Raw genomic sequence first — 25,087 nt, forward strand, 5'->3', positions numbered from 1 at the left:
TCAGGAGGTAGAGTGAGGAGAAACGTGGGCAAAACCTCTGTCATGGTTTCTGCAGGAATGAACAGGAAAGGGAGAGTCAGCAGGCTTCTGACTGTCTAGTTTTATAATAATGTCAGTGGGCTCTGGGGCACAGGACCGTCCCACGTCACCTGGCACCTGTCCCTGGGGTGATGAGGGCAGGGGAGTGATGGCCCAAGCGTGAGGACCTGACTGGGGTGGGAGGCTCTGGACTCTAAGGCAAGTGGTTAAGCATCTCTAGCACCTGGCTGGCCCGGGAGGGGCAGGCTCCCCAGGTCAGCAAGGCCCCAGATGTCAGACAGCAGAATGAAAAGACATGCTTCATGCACAAACACACAGTATCCAAATGAAACAACAAGATACGTTTAGTTCTACATTCCGGTGTGAAGTGAGACTGTCGGTCTGGAGCCTCGAGACCTGTGTGGATCAGAGAAGAGAGCACAGGCCGTGGGGAGGAGTCCCCACGCTGCCGTCCACAGCTCCTCTCGAGGGTCCACCCCCTTGTCCTGGGACGGGGACATCGGGACCTCCTTCAGTGCTGCCTAGAGGGCCCCGGCGCCCGTGCGTGGCCACCAGGAACAGCTCGGCTCACAAGAGCTACTACATTTCTGCGTCCATTTTGAGAAAAAGCTCTCAGAGCCCTTGCACGTTCTGGCCCCGGGGCCTCACCTCTGAAAGTCTGTTTCGAAAGAAAAGGAAGACATGTTGAATCTCAGGAACGGATGAAAGATCACACCACAAAATTCAGGGACCAGCAGGCGCACCGAGGAGCTCAGGGGTGAGACCGGAGGAGCTGGCGGGTCAAGGTGGGGGCTCCCTAGATGCTCACTGGCTGCATCTTCCCCTCCCTCTTTCCTCGGTCTCTTTGTTCTGTCTGCTAGAGCAGGGATCCCCAACCTCTGGGCTGAGGACCGGCACCTCCTGTCAGATCAGCGGCAGTATTTGATTAGAAATAAAGTGCACAATAAATGCAATGTGCTTGAATCATCCCCAAACCATCCCCACTCTCCCGAGTCTGTGGAAAAGTTGTCTTCTGTGAAATCGGTCCCTGGTGCCAAAAAGATTGGGGACCGCCATGCTAGAGGACTCCCTTGGGGTGGAGGGCCTGGGTTGGGATTCCCTTGTGTATGGGGTTGGGAAGTGAGACATCTGTGGGGCTCCCATTAGGGCCTGAACACTTTCCAGACAAGAGGAACCAAAGACCCCTCTCCTGGACCCAACTACCTTGAGGGGGCTGCCCAGGAATCAGATGGGGGGCAGGCCTGAGAGGTGGCTGAGGATGGGGGGCCCCTGCCCTGTTGGGTGGCCTCAGGCAGAAGCACACGTTCCCAGGCCTCTGCCTTCCCTTTCCTCCTGGGTCGGGGGTGAGGGTACAGGGAGATTCGGAGAGAAGGGCTGACCCGGCATTTCCCCACCAGCTGGGAAAGGCCACCAGTGTCAGCGGTCTCTCTGTCCCCTCCCCAGCAGCCACTTGGTGCTCCCAGGACTCTTGCCGGCCAGCGGTCCTCCGAAGGCAGAGGGTAGCCCTGGCTGTGCCCCCCCGACCTTCCTCCCTCACAGAGGTCTCCCCCTGTCTCCCCAGCATCCTGTTTGCTGACATCGAGGGTTTCACCAGCCTGGCATCCCAGTGCACTGCCCAGGAGCTGGTCATGACCCTCAATGAGCTCTTCGCCCGCTTCGACAAGCTGGCTGCGGTGAGTCCCCCCCCATCCCCCTGTGCCCGCCACTGCCCTGGGGCCCCTGTGCGCCTGAGCCAGGGCCAGAAGGGTGGCCTGATCCGGGTTGCCTGGGGTAGGGTGCTGCGGGGCGGCCACTGGAACTGGTGAGCAGGGATGCACAGGCTGTGGCTGCGTGTTCTCCCGCCCTGCGTCCGCCCCGACCACCCACTCAGGCGCTCTCACGGTGTCACCAGCCACAAGGGAATGAGCCCTCCACCAGCAGACAGGAGGGGAGGTCTGCAGGGATCATGGCCCAGACTCCTGAATTTGTGGAATTTGTGTTTGGGGGAGCAAATTCGGTGCCACACAGTCGCTTTCCTGATGAAGGTAGCCAGAGTGATTAAAAAAAACAGAGTCTGAATCTCTACTGGCCTGCAAACAGCTGTGTGTCGCCCCTGTCTGGGACTTCCAGAAAGAGGACTCCCCGATGTTGGGACAGATTGGAAGCACCCCTCCAGCCCCCGCCCAGACATGGAGTGCAATGGACACATTGGTTTATCAGTCCCTGCCTACACTCTGCTGTCCTTTCCCAGCCTTTGTGGCTTTGAGTCACGCTCTGTGCCTTTGGAGAGTCCTATATCGGGGGCACTTACTGCAGTGTCCCCTGGCATGTGGGCAGTCACAGGATGCCAGGCCAGATCACGGATGAGAGCCGGTGCCAGGGTCTCTGAGGGTATTGACGGGGGCCTCACACCTCACTGATTTTATCACCGAACATGGGCAAGGTGAACGGCAACAGGCTCGGCCCTTGGGTGTAGGAACGGCCTTAAAGGAGAGTCCAGGGCACACAAATACTTGGGTTCCAGCATCCCAGCTTCATGAAATAACTTCTGGGATGCAGGTTGGGACAGCTCTGAATTGGTGATTGATGACAGTCCATCTCAATCCCAATTACTCATCAATTGCAGCCTGAGGGGTGACCCTGCATCTGGCGGGGGCTTCCGCTCATGGCGGTCTGGCACACACGAGCTCATGGGCTTAGCAAAACTCCCTTGGATAAAAAAATTCCAGGCTGAGTGTCAGCTGAGATTTAGTTAAATCTTGTTTCTGCTTCAGTCTTTCATAAAAGGAGAGTCACAAAACTGTTAGTAGAACCTTCGGCCAAGAGTCGAAGCATGCCCCAGGGCTGGAGTGGGATGCGGCCCTTGCTCTCAGCTTGGGGCCTCTCATACTGATGAGTCTGCCACCTTCGCTGCCACACTGAGCCAGCTGCATTCTCCCTGGGCCTCAGCTGTGGCCATAAAAGTGAGTTCCTGAGCCTGGTGGCGGGGGGAGGTGCTGGAATGCCTCTCTAGGGCTGTTCGGCCTGTCCTCTGTCCTCCACGGCTCCCGATAAGCCTGTCCCAGTGCTGGGGCCTCACCTCGTGCCAGTCCTGGGTCTGCTCGCTGCCCTAAAAGGCAAGTTATTCCAGGCACAGGGTGAATCTGTTTGCTTCCTGTTTCTTTCCCTCCCACTTCTCTTTCCTGCTATTTTTAATTTTTAAAATTAATTTGCTTTCCAGGAGAATCACTGTTTACGTATTAAGATCCTGGGAGATTGTTATTACTGTGTCTCAGGGCTGCCTGAAGCCAGGGCTGACCACGCCCACTGCTGCGTGGAGATGGGCATGGACATGATCGAGGCCATCTCGTAAGTGCCCGTCTCCAGGGTGACTGCCCGCCTGTAAGGACATGTCCATCTCCAGGGGTCTGCCTGTCTGCTGTCCCACAGCTCGAGTAACTGACTCACGTTGAACTGGTGGATGCAGGAAAACAGTGGGGTAAAGCCACATCCCAAGGACCCTGGCCACCCTGGAGGGTTGATCCACACCTGCAGGCCTTGGGTCTTCTCCTGGGCTGTCCGCAGCAGCCTGGGAAGCTCTGCACACAGGGACCTGTCCTGAGAGAAGGGAGGGCTTTGCAGACTCCAGGGCACCAGGAAGTGTGCAGCCACCCCTCCAGGAGAGGGGGACTGGCTGGCAGTCGCGCTGTGCCCTGTGCTGTGGGAGTGCCTGCCACTCTAGCCCCTATGTCTTCTCAGAGCCAATCAGCCAAGGGTAGAAGTCACCAGTCCCATTTCTTCACAGATAAGAAAGGCTGGGCTCACAGGAGCTAAATAGCTCCCCGGGGTAATACTGCTAGGCAGGTGGATGCGGACACAAATTTCCCATTTAAGAAAATCCCTCCTTCCTGGGAACAACAGCAAACAGGATCTTTGGGCCAGTTCTTGATCACTGCTGACCACAGAAGAAGCCCCAGTCATTAAACAACATGGACAATCCCAGCTTACAGTCAGTCAAGGGAGAGGATCAGAGATTGCACCCAGGATTAATAATTGTGAGTTTTAGAAGTAGCCTGGGTGGGGCAAAAGAAAAGCCACAATGGGCAAGGTCAGAGGTCAGAGTAGCTGGCCCAGGAGGTGGCTGGGTCCATCCTGTTTGGCTTGGTTCCTTTTGGTGGTGTTTTCTGAGTTCCCCTGCATGCCTGGGCTAGACATAGGGCCAGAAGCATGGAGTCTGTTGAGGGAGAGAGACCAGAACTCCCGCTCTCTGATACCAGGCATGCCCAGTGGACACCAGCAGGTAAGAGAGGCAAACTGCAGCAGAGGGCCCAGGATAGGGCAGTTGATTCCACTGGGAGGACCAAGGGAGGCTTCATAAAGAAGGTGGCCTTGGAGAATGAGAGAGACGTTAACCTAAACAAGTGTCCAGAGGTCTTGTGGACGGAAGACACAGCTCCAGCAAAGGTATTGGCAGAGTTGATCCCAGGACGGGAGACATGCTGGGTGACCTAAGTATTCTCTGTGGTAGGTATCAGCCTCTTGGTGGTAGGATGGGGCAAGAGCTGGAGTCCACATGGTGGTCCTGCCCACCAGGCCAAGTCAGACTGCCAGCCCCACGGCTGGCTTAGTGGGCCCATATGCAGGGAGTCAGGGAGGGTCCAGGCCCCTAAAAAGTGCAAATGCGAGCCTCCCCCCAGAGCACCAGCTCTCTCTCCTGTGGCCCAGACACACACCCAGAGCTGCAGAGCTTCCATCTGACTCCCCCTCCTACCGGGGGCCCACCCACCTGCTGGGGACCCCCGGGTACGCGCATGGTGCATGTGGTGGGATTGGAGCTGTCTTCTAGCATGTGGAGACCCCTGGTCCCCTGCACCTGCCCCAGCTTCCTTTCTTTCCCTGGGCAGGGTCTCTCCATCATCCTGCTAATGTCAAAGAAGCAGCCATGTGGATAAATCTGACAATTATATGAATGGAGTTTAGAGTGACTGTAACTTTCCTGTTGACTCAAATCGGCACTAACGTGCGCTTGCATTTTCAGAACACAACTTAGTTGATGACTGAGGGTGGCGCTGGCTCAGGTGTCCCAGCTGTCAGGGGAAAGCAGTGGGGCCTGGATTCTAGTGTGAGGTGCTGCGCCACCTTGTGGGCAAGATGGGAAACAGCGCTCTCACAGTTTATAGCCATTGAGCATCAAGGGCTCAGCCCTTGCCCTTCAGGTTGAACACTTTGAGACTCTGGATTTGGGCTGGCCCAGAGAGAAATGACCCTTTGACCCCTGCACCTTCTCACGCACCCTGACCCCACGGCTTCCAGCCACCCCCACTCTCTGCGCCTGGCCTCTTCCCAGCCTTACCCCTGCTCCATCCCCAGGCTGGTCCGGGAGGTGACAGGTGTGAACGTGAACATGCGTGTGGGAATTCACAGCGGGAGAGTGCACTGCGGTGTCCTCGGCCTCAGGAAGTGGCAGTTCGATGTTTGGTCTAACGATGTCACACTGGCCAACCACATGGAGGCTGGAGGCAAGGCGGGGTGAGTGAGTGACGGCAGCTTCCTGCCTGGCCCCACCCAGGCGGGTCTTGTGGGAGGGGCCAGGATGGGCGTGACCTGGTAGCTGTGGCCCTGGGGGCGGCAGAATCAGCTACCAGTGGGATTCCTCTAGTAGCTGAGCGCTGACGCCACACACGGCAGTTTGTAGGGAACGCGTCCCAACGCTCACCTAGTGTTCACCAGAAAATATTTACACAGAACCTGGTGGCCTGTTTTGAGATGCAGGAGGTAGCATAGACTTCTAGATGGGGGAGGAAACCTGGGGGGGATGGCCAGGACATACGGAGGTGGAAGGTGTGCTGGCCCAGCACAAGGGGCAGTATGGGGACAGATGAGGAAGGCAGGGTTGGGGGAGGTGCTAGGCTGGGGACAGGCATAGGTGGAGGAAAGCCCAGTACTTCCAAGGAGTGGAAGTAGAGCAGATGGCCTTTTAGGAACCAGTGGGAGAAACGGGACGCTCATGCCAGGCTGGAGAATTTGGACACAATCCTGTAGTCAGCAAGAGCCACCGCTGGCTTCTGCAGGTTTGTGAGACTGGAGGCCGTGTTCTCCTGGCAGGCTGACATGTTACTTTATTGCAATAACATGATGCCGATGTGCTATGGTGTGGTCTCGTGGGACACGAGCTGGGGCGGGGCCCACCGAGCCATCTTGATGACTTGGAGGGATACAGTCCCTTGAGGGACCCAGGTAGGGGTGAGCATTTGAGCCAGAGCTCTGGGACTTGAATGATGACTCAGGCAGAAGCAGTTTGGTTCTGCACAGGAGCGGGGGTTCTGAATTCATATCTACTGCCCTCCTCTCCCTGCTTGCCTCCCCACCCTAGACGCATCCACATCACCAAGGCCACACTCAACTACTTGAATGGTGACTACGAGGTGGAGCCAGGCTGTGGGGGCGAGCGCAACGCCTACCTCAAGGAGCACAGTATCGAGACCTTTCTCATCCTGCGCTGCACCCAGAAGCGGGTCCGGGGGCCAAGGGCTGGGTGGGGTTGGGCGTGGGCAGGGGCCTGCGGTGGAGGTGGGGATGGTGGGAGAGCTTCATTCCTTGTGGGAGGCATGTTTCTTGGCCTGCTGCTTCCTTCTCCTCTTACTCTTGCCTTGAGTCAAGTCCAGATGCAGCCGTGGTTCCTGCATCTCCAGAAGGACATGAGAGCCACAGAAGCTTAGCAAAGGCTGATGGCAAACAGGAGATGCTTTCATTTTACTTCTGTTGCAAAAATGCAACAGACCCCAGATCAGTTAGTAACAGTGCAACAGAATGCCATGAGATGGAAATGAGGCATCAGGGTATACAGTGCCCTTTATTTCCATCTCGTACCTTATTTATTGCCTAACTAGGTTGATCTTGCTCTCTTTCTGCCTGTACTTATATATCTCTGTTTCTTCATACTCTGTCCTTCCCCTTCTCACTTTCTAGTCTTTCTTCTTCCTTCTTTTGTCTCAGCCCACACTTGCCAAAATATAAAACAGAATTATTAGCAGACTTCAGTGTTCTATTTTTAATAGTGTCATGTTCCATGTTCTTAATTTTTAAAGCAAATGGGAGCATTTTCTATTTTACCCACTTGATATTTCTCCCTAGATTGAAATGCCTTTTACTTACAAACCTTCCAATTGAAGGTTTATCTGTTGGTCAGAGCCCTTTGATAGAAAAAACTTACCTGTTTCATTCCTAAGGAGTTAGACTAACGACAAAATTAAGCTGTGGAAAATTTGAGCGAAAGTCTTGGAGACAGCAAAAGTAGATTTTTCAAAGTGGGCAGAATTGTTTGAGGCAGGCGCCCACCCTGGGAGGGGCATCAGAGGGGTACCCCACCCTCTCTGGGCAGCCCAGCACATGGATCTTGGCTGTGGGGAGTGGGGTGTGGGGGTTGTTGAGGAGGGTCCCTGAGGGAGCTATATCAGGCCTGCCACAGACACCTGGGAGAGGGATGGGAGGGTGTAGGTACTTTGGGGAAAGTGCCTTGTGGCTTAATTGACTCATTTTAAAGCATTTGCTTGTTGTTTGGCTGGAGTATAAATGAACTGAAATCCTCCCAGGCCCTCCTCCCACACCCTTCCTCTCCGCTGGGCCCACGGGCCTCCTCGTCCTGCCCCACCTAGGATAAAGGCTTACCCTCTACCCTGCGTTCTCTGGGTCTTGGTTCTTCTAGCTTGACAAGTGGTCCAGAAAAGATGAAATGGGACAACCCCCAACCCTAGCCCCAACCCAGAGCAGTGTCTGCTGAAGCAGGCTGTATCTCACCCCTCTGCCTCCCTGATCTGAGCGGCTGCCTTTCTAGGCTCAGGGATGGAGAAGAGGGGAAGGCCACCCAGGTCCCCCCAGGACCTCTGCAGCCCTCCACCTCGAGTTCGTTTGGATGGATGAACAGATAGATTGTGGTTGGCACACGGAGAGCTGGCTGAGGCCCCGTCTGGGTATTTGTACAATGCATGTCAGCCCTTGAACCTCACATTCTAATGACCCAAACCTTCCGAAGCTGCCTCTGAGCAGCAGGACCTGTTCTACTATTCACTGTGCTAGAACAAGCCTGTTTTGGGGTAGAAATTGGAATCTCAGGTTTCCTCTCCCTCCATCACCCCCAGGCGCTTTCAGACCCAGGCTCTAACATTCTGTGCCAATGATGGATGTTCCCACGCCCCATGGCTTCCCAACAAGACCAACCTCATCATCCTGTCTTGCTGCTCCCACCTGAGGCTCACAGCCCCCAGCCAGGGCTGGTCTGGGGAGTTTGGAGGGACTTAGGATGCTTTCTTGGTTGCACTTCAGGGCCTCAGGCTGTGCAGAGAAGGAAGAGGCCTCTGCCATAACTCCTACTTGCCCAGGCACTGGGAGGAATGAAACTCTTTGTGTGGGCTCGCCCGACGGGCCCTGTCCATGGGCTGATGCCTTTCTGTTGCTCTCCCAGAAAGAAGAAAAGGCCATGATTGCCAAGATGAACCGCCAGAGAACCAACTCCATCGGGCACAACCCGCCTCACTGGGGGGCCGAGCGCCCCTTCTATAACCACCTGGGTGGCAACCAGGTGTCCAAGGAGATGAAACGGATGGTGAGTGGCTGGCGGGGCAGCGTGTGAGCCGTACTCTCCAGGGCTGGGGCCCCCTGTGGGTGAGGGGACTGGGTCAGGCCCCTCATGTGGCCAAGGGAACCTGGGGAGCCACAGGAGGAAATGTCGGAAAGGGGTTCACCCTGACTTGGAACCAGGAGCCAGAGCACCTAACTTCCAGCCCCGGGCTTTCTCTGTGGGCCCCACCATCTCTTGGCATGCTGGATTTGACTTTGGAGCAGAGTGGCAACTCCCTTCCCCCTTCCCCCTTGGCAGAGCTTGCTGGTGCAGGCTGGACTCAGGGTCCTAGAGTCTCCAGGGGTCTCTTGGAACTGTCTGAGGAACCCTGGGGAGTTAGGTGGGCACCAGCTTTTCACACACCTTCCAGCATCTGGTACATTTCCCAGACCGCTGAAAGATATACTCTGGCTCAGTCACCCAGAAAAAATGCCAGTGCTTTTTGGCTGGTGCCAGGAGATGGTCTTTTTGCTCTCGGGGCGGAGAAACACCCTGCTAATTCCAGTCTCCCTGTGAGGCCATGCGGACTGAGTGCGGGCTGAGAGAGCCGAGGCTGTGGTAGGGGCGCTGCCTCCATCTCAAGGGACCCTGCCTGCCTCGGGGGACAGACCCCCTCAGCTGCCATGCCCCTGCACACACCGCAGACAGCTAATTCAGGAGGTGCTGCCAGGGTTCTATCAGTGAGGCTAGAAGGAAACATCAGAGGGTGGGAAGAAGAGGGAGCAGGGTGACAGGAACTCTCTTTCAGCAGCAGTGTTTTGTTTCTTTTTTCCTGAGAGCTTAGCTTCTACATCTGAACACACTCCTCAGCTCAAGGGCAGCCTGATTCCCAGGCAGGAGTTGCCTACCCTGAGAGAGGAAAAGGGGTGTGTGTGTGTGTGTGTGTCCATTTAGTTCCCACAGATTCTGATAAAGGAATGGGTGGCATGTCACCCACACCAGGATCCCCACGTTGGGATCTGTGGCTCAGACTGGGTTTACATTGCAGCTGTAGTGACCAGAGACTCCAAGAGTCCAGCTGAGTCAGCAGGCAGATCCAGGGGTCTGAGGGAGGGGACAGTCTGGGGACCAGTCATTCTGCTCCTTGCCAGGCTAGCCAGGAGCAGATGACAAACTTTTAACGAAAATGCACAGAAGTAAAAAAGTGAGTTGAGTCAGGACCACCATTTTAACTTTTGACGGTAAAGAGGCAACTTACAGGACACCAAGGTTATAATATAATATGGGCTTCCCTGGTCGCTCAGAGGTTAAAGCATCTGCCTGCAATGCAGGAGACCTGGGTTCGATCCCTGGGTCAGGAAGATCCCCTGGAGAAGGAAATGGTAACCCATTTCAGTATTCTTGCCTGGAGAATCCCATGGACAGAGAAGCCTGGTAGGCTACAGTCCAGGGGGTCACAAAGAGTCAGACATGACTGAGTGACTTCACTTTCACTTTCTTCACTTTCAGGGTTATAATATAAGGCACAGAGTGGAGGAGGGCTGACCTCTAGCTTCAGGGCTTTGAACTTGGAACTGGTAGTTCCGCCCAGGCTCCAGGCACCACTCCAGCTTCCTCCAGGCCCCTCGCAAAGCAATTGCTGGACCTTCTCTGTTCTCGCCCTGGTTCTTTAACCATCCTCTGCAGACTCTGTACCATGTGACCAGCATGGCCAAGAGGTGAAAGAGAGGGTGAGAGGAGAGGAGGGAGACTGAGAACAGGATGCAAAGAGGGAAGCTCTCATGCAGGTGGGAGGAAAGAGAAGCATAGGGAGCAGGAAGACTGGAGAGAGAGGACAGGGAGGGTAAGGGGGAGAGAGATCTGGGAGAACAGAGAAGAAAGTGACGCGGCGGGACAGAGGTGAGGATGGAGACCCACCAGCAGGCACGAAGGGTGCCTGCTGTCCGTTCTCTGTTTAAAAATCTTTGGAAAGTTTTTTTCTCTAGTGATGTTTGGTATAAGTAGACTCTTCAGTTATTTCAGAGTCTCAGAGGAGCCAGTTTGGACTATAAGCACCTATTTGGCAGACACATTAATCATTGTTAGGACAAGAAGCCTTGGAAGAATTAGCAAAAGGGCCATAATTGGGAAACAGTCTCAGGGGAGACTGGCTGCCGGAAAGGTTCCTCATGGTGTTAATTGCTTTGCCCAGAGGGGAAGAAATGGAAAGTGAGCAGAAGAAAAGTGTTGAGGACACCCCTGTAGGAGGAGAGAAGAGGCTCCCCACCCGCCTCCTTGCTGGACAGAGTCACCCACAGGGCCAGCATCGAAGTACCATCTCCTGGGCCCCTGCCTGCCCAGAGTGTCCTGTCTGGAATACCGTTGGCTTTGGGTGTTAAAACCTGCCCAGAAACCCTGGAGAAAGATACCCAAAAAGAGAGCTGCTTCTTGGACTTTCACTGAAGATGGAGTGGAGGGTGGGAATTAGATTAAGCAGTGACGGAGAGCAGTTAGAGGGTAGTAACTAGCAGTCAGAAGCTTCCTTCTTCAAATCTTGATCCATCTTTTACCCAGCTTGTTAGGCATAGTGAGGAGCTGCACTGCTTTAGGCCTGTGTCGTAAAGTCTCTCAGGTTATTTATTAATACACAGGTTGGCAGGGGAGTGTGTAAGGTGAGGACTCGGGGAGCAGACAGAAACGCTGGGCTGAGCTGCTACGCAGAAGTGCGGAGGCAGAACTGCAGGAGGCCATCCGAGGGCCCTCTTCCCGGGGCGGAGTCCGCTGGCCTGCGGGTTGCTTCTGTGTGTGTTTTTGCCATTCCAGGTCTTCCTGGTGGCAAGCGGGCTCTTTGTTGGGGCGCACAGGCTTTCTCTAGCTGTGGCTCCTGGGCTTTTGGTCTTGGTGCACGGGCTTCTCTTGTTACAGGCTCTGGAGCGTGCAGGCTCTGAGGTTACGGCAGGAAGGCTTAGTTTTCCCAAGGCAAGTGGGATCTTAGTCCCCTGACCAGGGGTCACACCCGCATCCTCTGCACTGGAAGGCGGATTCTCAACCACGGGACCACCAGGGGAGCCCCTGGCTTGTGTTCTCAGAGGCCCTTTGCTGTGGTTCATCCACCAAAGTGTTTTCCGACAGTCGTCTCCTCACCACTCCAACCCGACACTCAGGGAGCCTAGAGCGGACGCAGCCCCCAACAGCAGCCCATACAAATGATCAAAGGAACGCTGGAGAAAGTCAGAGACAGGTTTGTTAGAAACATTTCGGCTCTAGCTCTGAGCTGTAGAGACCAGTATAGGCATAATGTGGCTTGGACATCCTCTGAGTAAAACTGTTGCTGGCTCCGGTGGTGGAGGTGAGCAGGGCAGCCCTGCAGCGTGGCCTGTGGGGAGTGGGCCTTGCACCCTGAGGGATCCCACCTGCCCCCAGATGGGGCACTCACCTGAGTGACCCCGGCTCCTCCAGCCTCGAGCAGGGACGGTGTGGTGGGCCAGATCCTGTAGCTGGGATGGAGGGCTTGGAGATTCTCAGAGGACAAGGAGAAGGGCAGGCCACCACCAGGCAGCCCGGGAGGCACTCAGAGTCCACGCTCGGGCCCTTGGATGTGGCACTAGGGGCTGCCAAGGCCCCTGAGGCACAGACACCTCAGTTCCCATGGGCCCCACGTTTATTCAGAGCCGGGAGGCTCTAACTCCTGGAGAACAACATAAGTTCCCGTCCTCAGTGGGAATGAAGAGAGGTGTGTTCGTCTGGGGTTTGGGCCCCTGACGTTTACCAGCCCCCTGTCTGCCCAGCACTATGTTCCACACGGGATCACAGGGACAGGAGGTCACCCTCTGCCCTTGTCCTGGCGACCTGAAGCTGCCTGCCCTGGGTGCTTACGCCTCCCGCCCTGCCTCCCGAGCCCCACCCCTCCCCATGCAGGGGCCCCTCCCTCCCTTCCATCCCAGTCAGACCCTGACACACCGCTATCCTTTGTGGACTTTGTAGATGGACTCTACGTAGGGCCTTGAGTTTAGTAACTTGTAGGGGCCCCTCCCACCCTCACCCCTGCCCTGTGTGAGTGAACTTCAGAACAGCAGTCAAAACAGGGCAGGTTTGACTACAGGTATCTCACCTCCTGGGTCCCCAGCCACCCCCAGCCTAACAGGAACACAGATTCTCAGATACCAGAAAAGCTGATTCAGGTGACCAGAGTTTCATTTTCTTAAGCTCAAAACTTGTGAACTCCCAGATTCTCTGTGTGCTTGGCAGTGGTGGGAGGTGAGTGTCCATGAGCTGTGTGCATGGGTGTGCACAGGCATGTGGGGACTCATTGACTTAGCAGTTTCTCTTATTTCCATCTAAGTAAGTGGAAGAATTGAGAGGGTACCCACCAAGCCCCTGGTGGCTCAGATGGTAACGAATCTGCCTGCAATGCAGGAGACACGGGTTCGATCCCTGGGCAGGAAGATCCCCTGGAGAAGGGAATGGCTACCCACTCCAGTACGCTTGCCTGGAGAATCCCATGGACAGAGGAGCCTGGTGGGATTCAGTCCATGGGGTCGCAAAGAGTCAGACACAACTGAGCCACCAAGCCCATGGTACAGGAGGAAAGTGACGGGAGGTTTGGAGAAAGACGAGGAATCAGGTGTGGGGACCGGAAGCGGTCAGACACGTGGATTTTGCCAGTGGAGGAAGTGAAATCACAGTGCACCCCCAGTGTCTAGCATGGAGCCTGTCCCAACCCCAGCTGTGTTTGCCAAATGAAGGAAGGAGTGGACGGCCGAGTACAGTGCTGTCTGTGTCCAAGCTCTGGGTGAACTGACAGAGGATGAGCTGCAGCCTCCCTGTCTTCATCCCCTCTGTTCTCACTCTCCTCTCTTCCTCTCTCCATCCCTCTTTTTCAGGGCTTTGAAGACCCCAAGGACAAGTGAGTCAAGTGCCCTTCTTCAATCCTGCTCCTTGGTCTGGGGGCTGTCTCCAAGCTGCCTGGAGCTCGGTTTCTGTGCTCTATAGAGGATGAGCCCAGGAACGCAGTCTTGGCCACAAGTGAACAGAGCCCATTGCACCTGAGAAATCAGCAGCCCTGGAGCCCAGGCCCCCGTAGAGAGGCTGGGCCTTGGTACCGCCCATTTATAATCTCCACTCCACACACACACATGTGCACAAACACAACTACACACACACACACACACTCTGCATGTGTACACACACACACACACACGTGCCGCTCCCAGGATGGGGAGGGCCTTAAACACTGGCCGCCAGCTCCTGGCCATATCCCAGGGACCCGAGGGAGTATCCCCTTCTCTCTTCTCCACTCCCCTGTCTCTGGGGCTGTCAGAAATCCCACTCAAGGACTGGGCTTCACTCTAGAAGTAGAGCATTTAGTTCAGCACCAAAAGATTGTGCAGCATGTTTCCCAGGGAGTCCCCAGAGTCAGGCAAGAGCAGCCAGGAGGCGCCCAGGCCTTGCGGCAGAGGTCTTGCCTTCTGGTCTCAGCCTTTGATTTCAGGATGATGGTACAGCGAAAGAGTGAAGAGCAGAGATTGTTACCTGCAGGGGAAAAAACAAACCTTTGATGATAATTCATACTGTCATTATCATATATAGCATATCTGGGCTTCCCAGGTGGTGCTAGTGGTAAAGAAAACCCACCTGCCAGTACAGGAGATGGAAGAGACGCAGGTTCGACCCCTGGGTTGGGAAGATCCCCTGAAGAAGGGCATGGCAACCCACTCCAGTGTTCTTGCCTGGAGAATCCCATGAACAGAGCCTGGTGGGCTACATGTTTTATCGTTTATCGTATAATAATATATATACCAGTAGAGCTAGGAAATCCTTATGGTCAAGGGCTTCCCTGGTGGTTCAGATGGTAAAGAGTCTGCCCACAACGCAGGAGACCCGGCTTCAGTCCCTGACTGGGGAAGGTCCCCTCGAGGAGGAAATGGCAGCCCACTCCAGTGGTCTTGCCTGGAGAATCCCACGGACAGAGGAGTCTGGCAGGGTACAGCCCATGGGGTTGCAGAGTTGGACACTACTGAGCGACTAACACTTTCATTTTCACTATGGTCAGTGAAGCCCCCACAGCCCGCGGGGGCAGCTTTCTGCCCATGTAAGCACCCAGGCTTCTGGCTGGCCTGGTGTCACTCTCAGCTTCCCACCCCCTAATCAGGGTTGATTCAGCCCCTCTGGTGGGTCTGGGTACAGGGGCTGAGCCGGCAGTCCCCTGGCGGTGGCGCCCCCTGGTGGTCAGCCTGTCTTGTGTCTGCGGTTCCTTGCTCACCAGGAATGCCCAGGAAAGTTCGAACCCTGAGGATGAAGTGGATGAATTTCTGGGCCGTGCCATTGATGCCAGGAGCATCGACAGGCTGCGATCTGAACATGTTCGCAAGTTCCTCTTGACCTTCAGGGAGCCTGACTTAGAGAAGAAGGTACAGCACCCCATGTGGGAAGGAGGGGCCCCAGGAAGAATCAGGACCACAGGGAGGGGGTAGAAGCAACAAGCTGGCTCCCTTCCCACTTCCCTTACCATGGAAAGAGTGCCTCTTTGCTACCTCCATTTCCCCAGCTCTGACGCTGTCCTAACCAGGAAATGGGGCTTTTAGGGAGGCTTTCTTGGTGGAAAAAGGCAAATCTTAATTTCTTTGTGCCTCAGTTTCCTTACCTGGAAAATGGGGATATTCGGCATACCTACCTCATAGTGTCAGTGAGGATTAAACAAGTCCATGTGTGTAAAACACATGAAACAGTATCTGCCTACATAGTAGGTGTTCAGTAAATATTGCTATGTGTATTATTGTTATTATCATTATAATGACAAATGGACCATCAGCTGCCTTTGGGACACTGGAACCTCAAAGTATTCGAGTTGGAAGGGATGTTCAAGAGCTCTTAAAGCTCAGAGTAGTTGGGTGACTCACCCTAGGCCACCCAGTGAGGTGGTGGCAGAGCCGGAACCAGACAGAGCGGGTCCAGGGCCTCAGCTACACGTCACAGGGTCTCCCTTGTGTTTGGGCAGCATGGGATCGTACGAACGCATGATCGTGGCCAAGTGAGGCACACCAGATCAGGAGGGGGAAGCTATGAGAAGGGAGCTTAGTCTGCTTACCAGCATAAATGGAACTGACTCATGCACTACCCTCTCTCTGCCAGCACAGCCATTCTACCAGCTGGTTGATGTCATGGGAGGGGTGGGAGCTGGGAGTCAGGACCTAGGAGATGAGCTCTGTGACTCTTGACAAGTCGCCTGGCTTCTCTGAGTCCCAGCATGCTCATCTCTGACACAGAAACGGCAGCAGTCCTGTGCCTGTTTCCTGGGGCTCTTGTGAGGATGTGTGGTGGTGCCTGCAGGCTCCGGCACGTGTCCTAGTGTGTAGGTGGTGCTCAGGAATGTGTGCCATGATCGTTATGGATCACTCCCATGGTGACCCAGCCTGCAGAGTTTCTGGTTTAACATAGTTCAGCCGCCCTCCCCACGGCCACTACAGTGTGGTGAGTGGACTGATTCCTTGAGAGCTGAGGCCAGTGCGGTCTTGACCTGGCCTTCCAGGTGTCGGGAGTGGACAGTCCCAGCTGTGTCTGGGGTGAAGGGGGTTGGAGCAGACTGGCCGGGTGACTCCGCCCCCTCCCCCTGTCCATGTCCTCTCAGTACTCCAAGCAGGTGGATGACCGATTCGGTGCCTACGTGGCATGTGCCTCGCTCGTCTTCCTCTTCATCTGCTTTGTCCAGATCACCATCGTGCCCCAGTAAGTACCTCATCCCTTCCAGGCAACCGCTTCTGGCTGTAGGGGCTCCAGGGGTAAAGAAGAGGTCATAGGAGATCAGAGGGGGGTGGGATCTGAGCTGAGTTTGCTCAGATAGGAGAGAAGTCTCCAGATGTGTGCTCAGGGGAACAAGGAAGCCGAGGTCTGCCTCCTCCTTGATGGGGAGATGAAGTGCTCTTTGTGGGGAACTTCTATCTGGGCCCAGGCCAGCGGATGGGACACCCCTTCTCTCCATTTCATCCTCTCATCCTGTTTTAACACAGACCACTGTTGCCCACTGAATCACCCAAAGTATTCACCAGGTTGGTTTCTGTGTGACCTTTGGTTCTTGCAAAAAGTCAATACATCTTTAAAAGATAAAGGCTGAACTTCCCCAGTGGTCCAGTAGTTAAGATTCTGTGCTTCCAAGGCAGGGGATGCAGGTTGGATTTGGACTGCTGGTTGGACTAAGGTCCCACAGGCTATGCCACACAGCCAAAACAAAAAATAAATAAATTTTTTCAAGATAAGGGTTTTCTGCTACTCTGGATATTTCGAAGACTGGGTCTCAGCTTCTGAAGGCTTCTCTCAAAGAGATGTACCTGAACTCTTATGAGGACTGGCCGTATCCTGAGAGAGGCCTGTGTCTTCTGAGGGAGCCACTTGAAAGTGGGCTGTTGGAAATGAAGTGTTTGTTAGCTAGTCAATCACTGTAGACTCACAGCTAAGTGAGAAAGATAACTGCTCCACATATGTATTTATGTATGTGTGTATATATATATATATGCATATGTATGCATATGTACACATCTTTTACTTTTCATTAAGCAACATTTCAAGCATACAGAAAAGTAATTAATGTAATCAACACTCACCCCATTGGTAGAACAGTTGTTAATATTTTGCAAATTTTGTTTCATCTGCTTTTTTCTGATTTTTTAAAATTGAAGTATAGTTGATTCAGAATGATATGTTAGTTTCAGGTATATTTCTGATTTTTTAAGGTAAATTTTAGACACGGGGACATTGTGCCCCTGATAAAACATCAATCTACACCTGTTTTAAGGGCATTTTGCTTTTTAACCACCATGCCTCCTATACCAAACAAAACTAACCCCAGTTCCTCTGCAATCATCTAATACCAAGTCTATGTTCAAATCTCCAAAATCATACACCTAAATGTCTTCTGCTCCGAATTTATTCATAGCCAGGATCTACTCAAGAGTCACTGGTTGCATTTGGTTATGTCTCATAAATCTAATAATCTAGAAGTGTTCCCTCACCCCAACACCTTCTGTTTTTCATTTTGATATAATTACAGACTTATAGAGGGGTTGAAAAAGTACTCTGGAGGGTTTCTGTACATCCCTCATCTAGTTTCTCCTAATGTTGACAACCCACATGACTGCAGTACGGTAGTCAGAATTAGGAAGTCAGCATTGCAGCGATACTATGAACTAATCTACAGGCTATATTCTCATTTCATCAGCATTCCCCCAAATGGCCTTTTTGTGTTCTAGGCGCTGGGCCAGGACCCCACATTTAACCGCTGTATCTCCTTAGTCCCTTCCAGTCTGTGATGTTTCCTCCGCCTTTACTGATCCTTTGTGGCCTTGGCACTTTTGTTGAGTACTACCTTGCCTGGCAAATCTCATGGATGGAGGAGCCTGGTGGGCTGCAGTCCATGGGGTCGCTAGGAGTCGGACACAACTGAGCAACTTCACTTTCACTGTTCACTTTCATGCATTGGAGAAGGAAATGGCAACCCTCTCCAGTGTCCTTGCCTGGAGAATCCCAGGGACGGGGGAGCCTGGTGGGCTGCCGTCTCTGGGGTCGCTCAGAGTCAGACACGACTGAAGTGACTTAGCAGCAGCAGCAGCAGCAGCAGCAGCAGCAGCAGCAGCAGCAGCAGCTAATTAATGCATAAAATGTCTTGGGCTTCCCTGGTGGTCCACTGGTTAAGACTGTATGCTTCCAATGCATGGGGCCCAGGGTTCAATCCCTGATCTGAGAACTAAGATCTCACAAGCTGCAAGCAGCCAAAAAAAAAAAAAAACAACTTTTTTTAATGTGTAGAATGTCTCAATTTAGAATGTCTCAATTTAGGTTTGTCTGATGTTTCCTCATGATTCGATGAAGGTTATTTTTGACAAGAATCCCACAGAAGTGTCCTCAGTGCATCATATGGGGAGGTGCACGGCGTCATGGTGTCTTATTACTCAGTGCTTTTTATTTTTTAATGGTGCTGATTGTTGAAGAGATGGCCCTTGCATTTGTGTTTGCCATGACCCTATCAGAATACTGCAGGTGAAAACCAGACACCAGTAGCCAGCTGCTCCCTGGTTAGGCAGCTAGTGCCCGTTGTCCCCTGCACTGAGGCCGTGCAGAGCTAGTGGGATTGTGGGTCTTTACGGCACAGGACCTATGTTCAGTAAGGAAATGGAGCTATAGGTATAGTAAGCAACCTAGACTTCCTGTCCCATTGCAGCTGAGAGACCCCTTCGCTTGGGTGCCTCCTTGCTTATCCGCCTCCTTGCTGCTTCTCTCTCTCCGCAGCGTGGCTTGGGGCTGGGATTTTGCAGATCCCTGCTCTGCCAACAGCGGCTTCACTCCCTCCTGGCCTCAGCTCCGAGCTGCTAAGGCATGGACAGAGGTCATTCTCTGGCTGTCCTCTCTCCAGGGAAGGCTTAAAAGCTACTTTAAAGGTCTTTCTTTCCCTCTGAAGAGAGTTCTCTCTCCCTGTTTTATTTGTTTAAGGCAGATAAGTGCTGGCTCCTGGGAGAGCCTGGAACAAACAAACACCTCCCTGGAGGTGTCCACCTGCCTTCTGTGTCCCCCACTTGCCTCTGACCTGCGGACAACACCTGGCATCTCAGGCCATCTCACTCCCTGAAAGGGAGGAGTGTCTGAGGCCTCCTGTGGTTGGTGGAGAGTGCCGTGCCTCGGCCAGCCCCTGCCCCAGGAGAGCCGTGGCAGGCCCCAGATGGAAAGTCATCTGCAGTTCTCTCGTGCGAGGATTCTGGCTCCTGGTGAACATTAAGCTCACCTGTGATCTGCTCCTGTAAGGAGGGACAGTGTGGAGAGCCCGGCGGGTTTTATGACTTTTGTTGAGCTGGGTGGGAGTAGGGGAACAGAAACTGAACATGACTTGTTGTGCAGCCTGACAGTGGGCACAGGTTTAGGGACTCTGCCCTCCAAAGGGACATGTCACTACTGTTTCTCAGAGTGGCTGGTTGGGTTGTTGACAAATGCATTTCTATAAATGATGGCCGTTTATCAAATCAATGTTCCGTCTTCACAGTTACTTGTCAAGCCATGTGTGACTACCTGGAGGGAACAACCAGGTGGTTTTTAAAATGGGTCCTTCCAGTTTAGAGAAAGTGAGTTTATGGATGGCTAAGAATTAGGTAAACATTGAGCAGGCGTCACCAGTTCTCCATCCGGCCCCACTGTGGGCTGTGCTCCCCCAGGAAAGTGACGGAAGGGCAGGAGCCAGACCGTTATGGAGGAGGGTCCTAGATCGGCTCGCAAGGCTCTAATCTCCCCGCGGTGAGTCAGGGGCCAGGCACCAAAGACTGGGCAGTGGGTGCAGGAGAAATGGAGCAAGCTCTGCTTCCTTCGCAGGGCCTCTCAGAGGCCTAGAATTCCCACCTCCTCTCTCCTTCCAGCTCCGTGTTCATGTTGAGTTTCTACCTGACCTGTTTCCTGCTGCTGACCTTGGTGGTGTTTGTGTCCGTGATCTATTCTTGCGTGAAGGTGAGTCCAGTCTACACTTGAGCCCCAGTTGCCTTCTCCCCTCCCTTCCCAGCCCTCTGATAAGCTCCCCACGCTGGAGCTGGAGGGTCACGCCTGGGACTCAGGTGCCTGAAGCTGGATCATACCTCTTGATTGGCATTGGCAGCAAGCCAGACTGCAGGGGCCATAGTTTGTCTGGAGGTGCTTATTGGTACAGGCGGTTTCAGTTAGCCTTTGCCCATCTTTGCAACAAGAAGATACTATTGCCACTTCTTCCATCTGTCCCCTGGGTACCAGATGGGCTGAAGGAAGGGCGCCTAGCACCAAGCCGAGAACAGAGCAATGGTCACTAAATACCTGCTGAAAGAATGGGTGAAAGACATCACGCCTCTTCTGGGTTCCAGTGTGCCCCAGAGATGGCCCTGGAGGAGGCCTTAGAGATGATGGCTTTTGAGCTGCCCATCATACAGACGAGAGGGAGATCCGGAGTGGTCCATTGTTTCAGACGAAGCTACATGGCTAGAGATACGGATGTGAGACCCTGCTCTAGGTTCTTCTCCCATGTCTCCTCTTAGGCATGCCGTGTCGCCATCCAAGCTGTGTCCTTTGAGGGGACCTGACCCCAGGTCATTAGGGTCAGTCGTAGGAATCAGTCAGGCTCCCATTTGCCTGGCCCACCAAACCTCTTCCTCGGTTCTTTCCCACCGGTTTAAGAATTCCCTGGGCTTCCCTGGTGGCTCAGAGGGTAAAGCGTCTGCCTATAACGCGGGAGACCCAGGTTTGATGCCTGGGTTGGGAAGATCCCCCGGAGAAGGAAATGGGAACCCACTCCAGTACTCTTACCTGGAAAATCCCATGGACGGAGGAGCCTGGTAGGTTACCGTCCATAGGGTCACAAAGAGTCGGACATGACTGAGCGACTTCACTTTCACTAAGAATTCCCTAATGGGCCAGTCTGGTTCTAGAAAGCACTCTATCCCGGCAGAGACAAGCCCTGGCCAGCTTGTGCTGTAACCATTTCTCTGCTCCTCCTGGACGCTCGCTTGGAGCCAAGCCTCTTGGGGCCTCAGGCCCTGCCACCACTCCCCACACCCTCCGCAGGGGGGACCACGTTCTCCTCCCTGGGGAGCTGGGCTTCTGTCACCTCCGAAGTGCTCTTTCTCCCTCCGCCTTCCCGAGTCCTTCCTGGGGCTGTTCACTGTTTCATCACCCGATGGTCAGTATCCGGAAGGGCTGATTGTCAGAGCCGGAAGGGCCTCACCACGGTCTGGTGTGCCACAGCCCTGCCCTGAGTGGGTTCAGAGAGAGGCGGGGCTGGCCAGGCTGACTTGGCGAATTGAGCCGGGTGCTCAGCCTGTTGCTGTGCTGCAAGGCAGGGGTTAATCCTGGCTCCCGGCCTCTCCACCAGCTCCTTCCCTGAGGCTACAACCTTGCTCCTGCTCTGTGTTCAGTCCCTCTTGCCTTTGGTCTTGCTGTGGGCAAGCCTGCCTCCCCCGAACCTGTTTGTCCCCGCCGTGGACAGTCCCACTTTCTTCATCTCATGCCTGTAAAAGCACATCGTATATTCACAAGAGCCAAAAGGTGGAAACAGCCCAGGTGTCCATCAGCAGATGAATGAATAAGCAAAGTGCTGTATCCATACAGTGGAGTATTATTCTGCCATGGAAGGACGAAATTCTGAAACACGCGACGGCATGGATGAACCCTGAAGACGCTGCGCTAAGTGAAGGAAGCCAAGCACAAAATGACATATATTACATGACTCCGCTTCTCTGAAGAATCTAGAATAGACAAATTCACAGAAACAGAGTGTAGACCAGAGGGCACCAGGGGCTGGAGGAGGGAGTGTGAAGAGCTGTTGTTTACTGGGTTCAGAGTTTCTGTTTGGAGTGATGAAAGGGTTTGGGAAATAGAAGTGCTGGCTTCACGGCATTGTGCAGGTAATTCATGCCACTGACACGGACACTTAAAAATGGTTAAACTGGCGAATTTGATGTTATATATACTTCACCACAATAAAACAACCTTAAAAAATAAAGCATGCCATAGCTAAAAGGGCCTCTTAAACATTCTTCTGCTGAATGCTCAAAAAAGAATCTTTCCTTCTTTTAAGTTATAAACTGAAGCAAAGTCATTGTTCATTTGAGGAGCTTAATGAGCCTATTCAAATCAGAATCAAAGTTTTGTTCACAGTTTTTAAACCGGAACCTAGATGTATCTCTTTTCTGTCAGCTGCTATGGTAAACCTGAGCTACACTGAATTCATTTGGTTTGTGTTCCCTGTTTTGAGTGTATATCTGCTGGGGGGCGGTGGCGGGGAGAGTCGGGGTGGGGGAGGGACAAGGAGACAGGCCCATTTCCCCACCTGCCCTGCCATGTTGAGTTAGTTCTCTGGTCTTGGGAATTCTTTTTGCCAGTGCTGGAGATGATTTATAAACGTCTTCCCTGCCTCCTTGTGTTTTATTGAATCTACCTATTTTGTAATCAGTGTCACATTCAATCAGCTTGCTCTCAATTCCTCCATCCAGCTCGGGGATTTTCTGGCTGCTCTGAGGCCTCAGTTTCCCTGGGGGCGGAGGGTGGTTGGAGCACTTACATCCCCCACCTCCACCTCCCCACACCCTTCCACCAGGGGAGCCTGCTTCTTCTGTCTTGAAGATGTAGATTTTCTATAAAGAGTGTGTTTAGGAAAAAAAGTGCTCTGTGACTTATCAAGCCTGAAACCTGCTGATCTCGGCCAAGAAGCAAATAGACTCTAATACCCATCTTGGGATCCTGGCTGCATCTGTCTCTCACAAGCCTCTGATAATCCATCTTCTCAGCATTTATGTAAAGTAGACCCCAACCTGAGCAATTGTCTGTAGTATGAACTCCTCTTCCAGTTAATCTTCTCTCTTCGTGTTGTGCATGAACTGCACAGTAAGATGTGCAGGGGGTTAAGTCTCCCCTTTGGTGTCTCTGCAGCAGGGCGGGTTGGCCCTTCCTTCACCCCGACACTGCCTGCAGCCTGGCTGACTGAAAGTTGATTATATCACCTTCTCAGGTATTGCCATGAAGCTGATTGAACTGGAATTTTCAGTGTCATTCTGTTCTTTTCTGTGAAAAGATTTGGCAGAACTCAGACATTTTTCATCTTATTCCCGCAGTTTCTCCGATGTCATGGCTAGTGGTGTTCCAATGAGATAAAGCAGTTCCTAAATCACCCCCGCCCGCAGTGGGCTCCTCAGATCCAGAGCCAGGCGGTTCTGTCAGACATGGCCTCTTTCTCTGTCTCATTTACTTTTCCATTTCCCCGAAACAACTTGGACTTGGATGCTTTCTTAAATCATCCATATTTTATTCTTTTTGAAGAGAGAAACATGAAGAAAGTGTAGTCTGAGTCAGTTGACATAGTCTTCTTAGCCATCTGTCTGGGAGCAATTCCCGGGTCCTTTCTATTGGAAGGTTTTTTCGGAAATGTGCTGCTCACCAAGGGTTCTGAGTGTGTTTTCATCTCGGGCCTGTGTGATCTCTTCCTGACATGGCTTGGTCCAGATCACACACACAGCTAGATTTCTCAGCAAGACTAATTTGGAGCCTTGATCTTCCTCTTGTCCCAAAGTCCTGGTCTCACTGCCCTCTGGAGCTCCTCTGCCTGGGGTACCTTGTCCTGAGGCGCGTCCCCTGAGTGCCTCTTTCTGGTGAAGCTGTTAGGGGGCTGTGTGGACACCCAGACACTCTAGTCCTTTCTCCCCTTGGCGTTGGTGCTGACCTGGGCCTCAGAGCTGCTCAGAGAAAATCATGCTAAATCCCTCTTTGCATCACACGTGGTCCACAGACTTAGAGAATCTCAGATTGGAAGGTTCCCAAACAGTGAGGCAGTCCAGACAACCACCTGAGCCTGGAACCCCTTCGCACCCCTTCGCAATAATCCTGCGAGATCCAGGCCAGCCTCTGCTGGGTCCCCTCCAGGGGAGCAAGCCTGTTATATCTCCTGAGTGCAGCCCCTTCCATTTTTGGCCAGCTCCGCCTGGTCCATCCGGAGAAGGCAATGGGAGCCCACTCCAGTACTCTTGCCTGGAAAATCCCACGGACTGAGGAACCTGGTGGGCTGCAGTCCATGGGGTCGCAAAGAGTCGGACACGACTGAGCACCTTCACTTTCACTTTTCACGTTCATGCATTGGAGAAGGCAATGGCAACCCACTCCAGTGTTCTTGCCTGGAGACTCCCAGGGACGGGGGAGCCTGGTGGGCTGCCTTCTATGGGGTCACACAGAGTCGGACACGACTGAAGCGACTTAGCAGCAGCAGCCTGGTCCCTCAGTCTCCCTGCCCCTCTGTCCCATCATCACCCAGTGGAGGGGCCGCGGCCTGCCCCCGACAGCACTGGCACTTTTGCCAATGCCACCACCCGAGTGGGTGGAAGAGTGTGCCTCCCTTCTGTTCCTACACTTGATCAGGATCCCCTGTTTCTCCTCTGGCTCCTCCGCATGTTCTCTCTCAGAAGGCCAAACTCTGCTTTCCTGCAGTTTGGGAGCTGGGTACAGATAGGCCCAGAAGGCATATCTGACCAGAGCTTCCTATAGGCCCTTGTCTGCCCTGTGCAGTCACCAAAAAGCCCCCTGTCTCTCTCCCTGAAGCCTGAATGTAGCCAAGTCCCACCTTGCCAGCTCTCCTTCCTACCACTCCACCCTGACTCCTGCCCACAGCTTCTAAAGTAAGGTCTTCTCCACCACCTGTACCTCTTGCCTCCCAGTACCTTTGTCCTGTGACCACTGCAGAATCCCACACTCACGTTTCCAGACACTTGGGCTTGAACTCTGTCTACTAGAAGAGGGTGTGCTGCTGCTGGGCACAGTTCATCTAGGGGTGGAGAACTCTTCATGCCAGGAAGCAGACCTTAGGTTCCTCCCGTGGCTTTTCAGTCTGGCTGTCTCGGGTCCAGAGCCCAGCTGTGCCACCTTGCCTGGCCTTTTCCAAACCTTGAAGGCAGCTTTTATTATATTCGCTTTGCAGATGAGAAGAATGAGGCTCCGAGTGGTTCGACAGCTTCTCCTAGATCCCAGAGCTAGGAAGTGGGGATGTTGTTGGTGTTAAGTTGCTAAGTTGTGTCCAAC

General features: G+C 53.5%; 1 protein-coding gene across 1 annotated transcript in view; it reads left to right on the top strand.

The window, feature by feature from the left end:
• The window catches only part of ADCY5 (adenylate cyclase 5), a 159,326-nt gene that overhangs the window by 107,813 nt on the left and 26,426 nt on the right, over positions 1-25,087 (top strand). The window contains exons 4-12 of the mRNA XM_040250406.1: positions 1,601-1,712; positions 3,239-3,366; positions 5,368-5,526; positions 6,371-6,512; positions 8,459-8,599; positions 13,417-13,439; positions 14,799-14,943; positions 16,161-16,258; positions 19,924-20,011. Of these exons, the coding sequence (XP_040106340.1) occupies positions 1,601-1,712; positions 3,239-3,366; positions 5,368-5,526; positions 6,371-6,512; positions 8,459-8,599; positions 13,417-13,439; positions 14,799-14,943; positions 16,161-16,258; positions 19,924-20,011 (1,036 nt within the window). The remainder of the gene's footprint in view (positions 1-1,600; positions 1,713-3,238; positions 3,367-5,367; positions 5,527-6,370; positions 6,513-8,458; positions 8,600-13,416; positions 13,440-14,798; positions 14,944-16,160; positions 16,259-19,923; positions 20,012-25,087) is intronic.

The sequence above is a fragment of the Oryx dammah genome, unplaced genomic scaffold, assembly GCF_014754425.2.
Source record: "Oryx dammah isolate SB20612 unplaced genomic scaffold, SCBI_Odam_1.1 HiC_scaffold_2, whole genome shotgun sequence".
NCBI classification, from domain to species: Eukaryota; Metazoa; Chordata; class Mammalia; order Artiodactyla; family Bovidae; genus Oryx; species Oryx dammah.